General features: G+C 38.0%; 1 protein-coding gene across 1 annotated transcript; it reads right to left on the reverse strand.

Annotated features, from left to right (window-relative positions):
* Window positions 1-1,710: 1,710 nt before the first annotated feature.
* Window positions 1,711-4,844, reverse strand: hspb9 (heat shock protein, alpha-crystallin-related, 9). Its single transcript, XM_084924815.1, has 2 exons — window positions 4,530-4,844; window positions 1,711-3,995 (listed from the first exon to the last, which is right to left on the reverse strand). Exons 1-2 carry the CDS (start codon window positions 4,748-4,750, stop codon window positions 3,533-3,535), a joined length of 684 nt encoding a protein of 227 aa, XP_084780941.1. The 5' UTR covers window positions 4,751-4,844; the 3' UTR covers window positions 1,711-3,532.
* Between the last annotated feature and the right edge of the window lie 5,163 nt (window positions 4,845-10,007).

Below are 10,007 nucleotides of genomic sequence, written 5' to 3' on the forward strand. Positions count from 1 at the left end.
ACTGTTAACTGATTTTAGCAAAATAAAATTTAAAGAAAGAAAAGAAAAGAAAATATATTTTGACCCCTCATCTTTGTCAAAATGGCCTAAATGGGGGAAAGTACTAATAAGGATGACCACTCTTCTTGTTCAGTTTCGGTTAAATTGGTTTGTATGAATTGGAACTGAACTGTGTGACTTATTCCCTATATCACCTTTCACATCTTTTCTATTTCCTTCAGCTCTCAGCATTATGTATGCTCTGCCTCAATGCTGCTGTTTTACCACAGAAACATACAGCACAGTCACAGACATACCAACCACACACACACTAACATGCAGCCATACAAGACAGACAGATAAACACACAGTTTTGGTGTAAATTCTATACTCCACCATGACCACACTGAGGTTTGTCACATGGAATTACGTGGAATTGATTCCACACTTATAATAGGAGGAAACTTCAACCTGTCTCAGTACAGCAGTGAGTCAAATGATGTGGCTGTGAGTTTGGTCTTTGTGATGCTTGGCATTCACATCACCCCACTCTCAGTATTACACCTTCTTTTCACCAGTACACCACTCACACTGTCGCTCAGACTACTTTTTAGTTCCAGCTCCATTATGAGGGATATTAAAAACACTCATTCTATCACTATCAGTGATTATACACTAGTATTTATCTGTCTGACACAGAAAAGAGTCACACCACTAATTAGGAGCTGGAGATTTAATACATCACTATTTAAAGAACAAGACTTCATTAATTATTTCAAAATGAAATGGGCAATACATTTAGATAATAATGACCTACCAGGGACATCAACACATGTTCTATGGGAAACAGGAAAGGTAGTAATGAGGGGCAAAATATTATCTTACTGTTCACATAAGTAAAACAAGGCGAAAGTGCTTTCTAATCGTATTAGAACTAGAACAAAAAATGAAATCATTAGAATCTGCCTATGCTGCCTCACCACAAGAGCATATAATTACCAACCTGACAAAACGAGAAGTAGAACTAAATGAAACAATTAAGGCAAAGGCTGGGTTTGAAAAACTTACTAACCAGTTAAAGCTAAATAAAAAAAACCAAAACAAGTATTTATTCTTTAAAGGATTCCACTGGAATCGTTGCTCATGACCAACAACATATAAATATATAAATAAATATTTGAAAGATTTTTATGAAGCTTTAAACTCATCACAGATTAATCCTTCCGGCGCTGACATTGCAGAATTTCTTAACAAGATAAAGCCCCAGGACCAGATGGTTTTACCGAGAGTTTTGGTCTATGCTAGCCGCTACCACTCAAATTCAGAGCGATCATTCTCTATGCCCAAACATGAACTCAACCCTCTTCTGGGTGGCTCTGTGAGTGGGGCATGGGGATCTGGTGCCTGGGTTCACCTGGTCTCTGGCTGGGTGCTTCCTTGCACTGGGCTGGTCTGCGCCCTCTTGGTTGCCTCGCTGCATAGGGCAGTTTGGCCCATGCTGGGAAGTCCAGTCTGCCTATAGAGAATTTACAGAGCTGATCTTGGAAAAGCAAAATGTATTTGGCACAACAGCACAATCAGATCTTAATACTGATTGCAAAAGCTGCCAGAGAGGAGAGGATTAAAAAAAAAGAAATAAAGAATTTTGAACTGTGGAAATTCAAATGTCAAATTTCATGTCTTCTGACATTCTGTCATTAAACGTCTCTGTTTGTCAGCAATGGGAGTTCATGTGCTCCCAGTGTGCATGTACTTTGTTTTGTTATGTTTGTTATGTGTTTGTATTAGATGCCAAGTGGTCTTTTACAAGAGTCAAATATGTAAAGAGCTGGAATGAGAGACCTATCTCACTACTGCTATGACCTGGTACGTATCTGTCGATCTGTGAGAGTCAGCTTCAATAAAACAGAGAAAAAGCTGTTTTTATACTCAGTAATCCATTAGTCTATGTAAGACCTTTCATCCACTTTGAAGATGTCCCTACAACAACCTTAAATATGTTGGATTGGTATCTACAGCCTCTTTGGTCCAAGATTTGAAAAGTTTGCCCCATTTTGTGACCTTTAATCAGGGTAAAAAGGCACCATTTGTGAAGCGTCATTTGCAGATCTTTTCACAGATATTTAATGAGGTCAATTCAGTATGGTTTGGTGAAGGACATAGTTATTCCTGAATTCTGTTTTTCTTCCAAGCCCTACAAAGGCTTGATTTAGTCCTCATAGTCATCCGTCTGGCCACTTTTTCTGTCTCCTCAATGGACTTCTAAAGCTCTGCTAAGGTGATCATTAAGTTCTTGGTTATTTCTTCTATCAAGGTTAAACTTAGCTCTACAGAGCACTAATATTTTTTATTTTACAATTATCAAGAGCGCCATGCTTCAGGAAACACTTAAGGGTGTAGAAATAGATCTTAACCCTCGTCCTGATCTATTCCTCACTACAGATAATTGCAGAAGTCTTCAGGGAGTGTCTTGGACTTTGTGGATTGATTTTCATCCTGGCATGCAGCGCAATTGTTTGACCTTTCATACACAAATGTGTGTGTCTTTGCTGACAATGTCAACAACTACAAGAATAATTAAACCAAAGAAGACTGAGCAGTTGACCAAATTTTAGAATAGCACATCAAAGCATAAAGAAACTTTTCTTAAAGATTTCCTGATTTTTAATAAATTTGCAACATTCTGATAAAGTCTCATTGATTCATGTGGTACAATTGTTAATAATAGTAATCTAATAATATTATCTTCTTATTTTGGTTATGTCTGGTAGGGTATTAGCGAAGATATTACCTTTTGTGCAGTTTTCCTAAAGCCCAAGTTAGTATCATAAAGTAAATTTAGTTACCTTATTTGCATTGGCAGCAGATCTTTAAGAAAAAAACAAATTAAAGGTATTGTCATAGAAAAGAAAAAGTAAAGTTAGGATTTGGTTGAACTAATCCCTCAGAAACTGCCAATGTTTCTGTTCCCTTTCATTCTATTCTGTTCACCTTTTCTAATAATGCCTTTATTTCTTCTCTTCTCTATCATGACACCTCAGGGTAGGACTCATAAAATGTTAAACTGCTCCTTTTGTTCGTCACCAGCTCCAGCACGCCGGCAAATAACTTCGCCCCAGGAAACCAAATGTCACTTGAACCTTTTAAGGATACTAATTCAGCCACCTTAGGGGAGTTAATGCCAGCTTTTAGGATTCTTCTTGTTCTCTTCTTCCATCTGTGTCTGCTGACTTCTTTTTACTCCTTCATTCTCCTCGTGTGAGTAGGCTGTTGGCACCATCATGTGGTCACAGTAGTCCTCAGCAAAAGCCAATTTTATATGATATTATTTTCCATTTGACACTTTATTTCATTTTTACAGTTGATACAAATTGCACATTGTTATAAAATAAAAAGTTGTCTTTATCTAATAATTGTAAACATTACTCATTGTAGAGTCTTTTTGTTGTGGAAGGGTGTATATAAATAAACTCATCAAAAATGTGCTTATAGATATAAGTGTGTGTGTGTGTGTGTGTGTGTGTGTGTGTGTGTTTTGGGGGGCACATATGCACTAGTCTCTTTGTTCTTCCTCTGTGTCGTCCTTTTTGATGGGAAACTCCAGCGATGTCCTGAAACGAATGGGTACCTGGCGTTCCTCTCCAGCTGTTTGCTTAGCCACAGGGGCATGGATATGCAGCTGTCCGTTATCCATCAGGGAACAGGAGAGGCCGGACAGATCCAGGTGAGGAGGCAGGTCGATCTTCTGGGCGAACCCTGCCTGAGAAGATGCAGAGGAGCAGAAGGACGCACAGGAGGATGAGGAAGAGCAGGACTGGCTCTCTTCTGCTCCGGCCTCCTTCATGGCCACGACCGCCAGACACCGGCCTTCCAGCTTGACAGTGATGTCACTGGGGGCATAACCGCGAGCATCTAGTGTCACCAGGAGGTCACCGTTGTTTTCATTAGCTGGCTGGACTTCCTTGTGGGTCTCTGTAGTGGAAAGCTCTCTCTGCTGCTCTTCATCATCACTCAGCCTGAAAGTGAATCAGTATTAGAAATAATTTCTCCATCATTGCTCCGGACCCACAAAGGCTGTTAACCTTTTTATAGTTGTGTTTGGGGTAGGGTTTGGATTCTGCTAAAGCTTGCCTTATTTATTATTATTATCATCATCGTATCTTTTCTTTTCTTCTTTTTTTTTTACAGAATTTTCAATTTTTTATAAAACCCCAAATGTTTGAATGTCTAAACTGATCATTGACAACCCAAAAAAGCTTAAGCTTAAGATAGGAGTAGATCTTAGGTAGCATTCTACCCTTTTAATAGATTCTTTACCTGTTTAGAAAAGCCAAATAAAATATCTTTTAGTAGAAAATCTGATGCCAAAAACGTATAAGACTTCATTACCACTTTTAGCATTTTAGTATTTAGCATGTGGCTAAAACATACCATAACTCTAGGCAGATCAGTGGTGATCTTATGGATGGTTAAGTTAAAACCAAATCTGTAGGTTTGAACAAACACCAAATCAGGTATATCCACTAGTAAAATTGGGCTACTGTACATACCGCTTCAATGTGTTAGACATTAGGGGCATCTGGTTGAAGTTGAGCAGCTGGGGCCCATCATAGAGCTGGCTCAGGAGGCTGTCAGCTAGTTTGGCTCTCCGGTTGAAGAAGTCTCGCTGGAGAGAAGACAGGGCTTCAATATTGAGAGGCCACAGCACCTGTTCATGACTGAAGAAAGGGTCATCGCCAAACAAGCTGGTCAAGGCTGCGTGCTGGGACATGATGTCAGTGTTGTTCTGATTGCAGGTTCCTGCCTCTGACTAGATATCTTCAGGGTCCAGTGAGAACTGAAAGCTTCCTCAGTTTTTCCGTATTGACTCTTCTCTTAGTTTGGGAATCTACACGGCAGTCCTTTATATACCCCAGCTGCTCTGTCCCGGCCCTCCCACCGTGCTATTTAAGCTCTATGAGCTCAGTGCTGCTTGCTAACATGTGCCAGTGAAGTCAGGAATGCTCTGCCATCAAAAAGCTAAAGACAACACATGGTCATAGCCTGTTTGGGTTTGTATGCACAAGGCCATGATACTGCTGGAGAAAATATGCTGATTTGTCATTCCTCATAAGTGACCCAGACTGAGACTTTGAAAGTGTGCTGTCTCACTGAGAGTATGTGGGATGAAGTAAATAATGACACAACACTTTTTAAAAGACTTTATTCACCTCTATGTTAAAAGCTAACACAAAATTCTAATATTTCTTTTTTTACTATAACCAAAATGAATTTCTGCCTAGTAACTAAATTAACTTAAAGTTACTATTTTCTAAAAGCACTACAGTGTGCTGGATTTTGAACACTTGTTAAGGACATCAGAGTAAACTGAATAGCATATGGCATACAAGCTAAGTCACTTAAATGCAGGTAATGGCTACCTGCATTTAAGTGACTTAGCTTGTAAATTACAGTTACACAGTCACACATTCAAACATTTAATGTTTGAATGTGTGACTGTGGACATATTTAATGTTTGAATGTGGCCAATAACACCAGCAAAGACCTTCACGTGGCTTGGCTGGCAGAGGTGATCAGTGAACAGACACCATAGGAACTTTGGATTCATGAATTGTGGTTGACAGAAAACATTCCTGCATAAACATTTTCTAAATTGTTCCTGAATATCAACAAAGCAAAACTTTAACTCCATCCTCTGCACCCAATGCTCACCTAAATCTAAAGCTGTGTTGTTAGGCCATGTCATTAATGGTATATGAGAGCTGTATGAGGGAGACAGGATTTTGACCAGAACTGTGTAAGGGGAGTAAGACTCTCAAGAGACAAGGCAATAGAGGGCCAGACATTTGAGCTAGAAGATGAAAGCTCATATCAGTCTTTGAGGAGCCAAAACTGGGGCAAAATGACAACATCAAAAGTTCGTTATGGATAAGAAGTATTGTGTAAGTTAGTGCTCTGAAGCTGTGGGATTTGGTTTCTCAACTGCTAAACAGGACACCCACCAGTTAGAGTAATCCTCTGTCCACGGCCACAGCAGACTGAGGCAGCCTTGTTATGTTTTGTTTAAGAGAGTTCTCACCTTCCAAATAGATTTATTCTTCTCCCACTTAGAGACATCATGATCATTTCTTACTTTGATCGACTGCCTAATCTTGAAGAATCAGTCTTGATTGATCTAACCGACCATAACTAGAATGTGGACTCGAGGTTATCTGAACATATCTTGAAGAGTATTTTCATCTCCAGAATATTTTCAGTTTTAATGCTAAGTTCAAAGATGAGCACATCCATCTGACATTTCTTTTCCTCAAACCTGGTTTGTTATCTGTTTGACGTAATCAGTGGACTAGCTGTTTTGGTGGTTGCCCTGTTTTCTTATTTCATGCTGAAAAAAACAATTTTAATCATTTCAACCCATTTTCATTATAGCTGAAATTGAACTGATAAAGAAATGACAGATTATTCATTTTTAGTGATACATTATTGTAATATGGTTCTCTCCTGATCACTAAAGAAAGGTTTGTGGGACATGGAAGTTAAACTGCATGTCTGCTTCACACCACAACCACTGTGAGCAAAAAGTGGTTAAACCTGGCAACACAGTAAGAGCTGTTCCCCTTAAAGCTTTTAGCTTTTTGGGATTAAAATGTTCTCTAAATAAGGAGAGGTCACATTTCCCACAGTGTCACTTCTCATGTGGGTGATGTACTTTAGAGGAAGGTTAATTAATTATGAATTAGACAAACAAAACCAAAACATCCCAAACAAGTCATGCAAAGTATATCTATACAGACTTATCCTATGAAATAGTCTTGCTGAAATATTTTAACAAAAATGTAAATATTTTAAAATCTGAAATATTCTTGTAGCAGTTTGTGGACTTCTGTGCACAGAAGGCCCACCCACCTGCTGTTTGTGAGAAGTAGCTCATCAGAAGAAAGCTGGTTTAACAGGACAGGAGCTAAAGTGGCTCGTTTCAGAATGAAGGGCTGCCCCAGTATAAATCAAAAGAGGTTTAGCCTAATGTTTACCTTTTAGCACATTATACAATCTCTTCTTTTACATTAAACCACGATCCTGGTCCAATCATAGCTATTAGTTTAAAATAAATTCCTTTAATAATAGTATATCTATATATACTTATATAATCACCTCGTTTGCTGTCCTGCTAGTTTTCTTCTTCTTCCTCTCTGGGAAAATAGCAGCTTGTTAGCAATTTTTCATTTCCTCTTTATTTAGTGTAAACAAAAAACTAAGGTCATGGTTTACTTAATTAATACCATGTAAAATAATGGGGAAAAAAAATCCTTCCTGTTACTTTTATTTTGTACATAGTCAGGCTAATATAAGATCACATGTTTTTATTTGCTTCTTTGACAATTTGTTAGGAGTTTAAAGTGTTCATCTCATTTTATGACACATGGTGAAGAAGAACCCTACACTGTGTGCTCAGTGCTCTTTTAAGTTGAACAGGGATAAGAAGACGTGAACAATTCACTGTGACAAAAGAATGATTAGTATGATTCTGGACAGGTCGCAGGGTTAACGTAGAGAGACAGAAAACCATTCGCATACACACCTATGGGTAATTTAGAATCACCAGTTAACCTAACCTCACTAACCGCGTGTCTTTGGACTGTGGTAGGAAGCTTGAGTACCCACCACAAGGAGAACATGCAAACTCCAAATAGATGGTGAAATTGAACCCAGGACCTACTTGTTGGGAGGTAACAGTGACAGTCACCGCACCATCGTGCTGCAAATGAAAAGCTATATCATCTAAACACAGACAGACGGCCTCAAACAGAATTCAGTTGCAAATGGAAGCCACAAACCTTATAGTACAAAAATGTAAACTCCTTTTAGCAGCGTTGAACCTCTTTCTATTAGATACAAAATGAAACTTAACTGGAATGAAAAGACCAGTATTTACAAGTGAGGAAATAAATGATCACTAAAGCAAATAAAACATTATCTTATTGAATTATGTTTTTGTACTTGACAAACGTTGTCTAGGCCAAAATGGCTTCTCTTTAATTAAAGTACTTATGTGCTCAAAATCTGTAACTTCTTTAAATGGTGCCAGTAAATGTCAAAAAACTAAAACTGCACAAATGCGTTTTGCGCAACATTTTACTTAAATTACTCAGAACTGACTAATGGAAATAGTGCTCTTTATTTGGCCAAACTCCACAAATAGCAGTCAGCTGAAAAGTTATGATTTGTTGACTCAATATAACTGTGATTTAAATCATGGCAAATTCAACACATTTTACTAAAGTAAGTATCATAGCAGTATGTAAGAAAAAAAGAGGCAATAACAAGCTCAGATTTCAGCGCCTAGAGATTTTTATTTTGACTGAAGTAAAGACAGCAAAGGTCATGCTCCAATGCTTCTCCTTACAGGTGGATGGTGCAAAAATAAACTCCAAAATACAAAACCCCCCAAAACAAAACATGAAGCAAATATGCATGCAAACAGGTTGTATGAAAATGCATATAAACACTTTAATTTTAAGATATGTTATAACACAGTGAAAGGCACTGTTAATAATATTTAATAATTTCACATGAACATGTTACATTATTAGGTAACGTCTGAACATTGATTCGTTAGCGTTAGTCATGTGTGACGAGGGATCAGTAATGCATTATTTTGTGCCTACAGACAGTAGATGAAGACTTACTTGCATGTTAATGTAAAAGTAATGCTTACTGCATCTCAATGTGCCTTCACTGTGAAGTCAAACTTCACAGTGTTGAAACGTTTAACAATATTGTTTAATAAAGCTTCATCCCCTCGACTGTGGGTGGAAGCTGGAGTACCCAGAGAGACCCTGAGTACACGTCTATACTCATAGATACTATGTATATATATATCTATTACTCGGGTATTTAGTAATAATAGTAGTGGTAGAGTAGTTACATTTATTTTTTGTATATTTCCACAACCCTCTATCGATAATCACATACTGTGTATGCTGCCGTTGTATATCGTGTATTATCTTATTTATTTTGTATTTCTTTGCTTATTTTTCTTCTGCTATCTGTACCTGAGCTGAGGTAACGCACAAATTTCCCCGCCGTGGGATCAATAAAGTCTTATCTTATCTTAAACCATACAAGCACAACATGGAGAGTCCACACACAAAGACCGCAGCCTGCTGGTGGATTCAAACCTTCCCGATATGAGACAGCAGTGCTAATCAATGCACCAGTGCGCTGCCATTTTAAACTGTTATAGTTTAATATATTGAATCCTATTTTTTAATCATCTTTCTCTGTAGTAACTGGTGGGTAAAGTTAGACTACTTTTCAATATATCCAGCGTTTCCTTCATTTATGCTATACTAAGCTAACTAGCATATACTACATGAGTATCTTGGAATTTTTCTTTCTAAATATCTTTTATGTGTCAGGCTGTGTGCTCTGTGTACATTTTCATTTATCAGACATTAAATGACAGCCAACAAGTGACCTCAGCAGTTGCTCAGAGCTGAGCTTGTATTATAAACAGAGTCTGTCTTGTCTCAGGTTACAGGGCCTCATCACTGAGGATGAGCTCAGAGTGCTAACATTTCCACACTGTGTGTATGTGAGCGCTGCTTGTGAACATTACAAGGACCCTGTGTCATATGTATTTGTGGCTTTGTAGGCATCAGACTGTCAGATCATTGGTTCAAACCAGAAACAAGTTTGAATGTGATTGGTTGGAACTCTTGGTACAGTCTGCTGATACAAAATGCCAACTAATTATCTTGATGTGTGTAATGGCTGTAAAAGGTTTTATGGAGTTAAGTATTCTGTCATTTTAAAAAAAGTTATTTAAATTCAGCTCTCTGGTAACTTTAGGCATTGTGCCTTGGATGTGTTGGATTGTAATGCCCGTTTATAATGAAGCCAAAAGATCTGTTCACAAGAACAAAGATATACAGAAGAACACATCTGGAATAATGTTCAAGTCAGCTTTGAATCATCAGGGCTGCTGCATAAATAAAGAAGTATGTCAGTAAACCAAAGGATGCCAA

This window comes from Perissodus microlepis, chromosome 4 (genome assembly GCF_051167445.1).
Source record: "Perissodus microlepis isolate ML-2025 ecotype Zambia chromosome 4, ASM5116744v1, whole genome shotgun sequence".
NCBI lineage: Eukaryota > Metazoa > Chordata > Actinopteri > Cichliformes > Cichlidae > Perissodus > Perissodus microlepis.

Excerpts from the sequence above, each read along its gene's own strand:
- hspb9 (XM_084924815.1), bottom strand. The coding sequence starts at position 4,750 with ATGTCCCAGCACGCAGCCTTGACCAGCTTGTTTGGCGATGACCCTTTC. Across the intron at positions 3,996-4,529 it reads ATGTCTAACACATTGAAGCG|GCTGAGTGATGATGAAGAGC; the intron begins GTATGTACAGTA and ends ATTCACTTTCAG.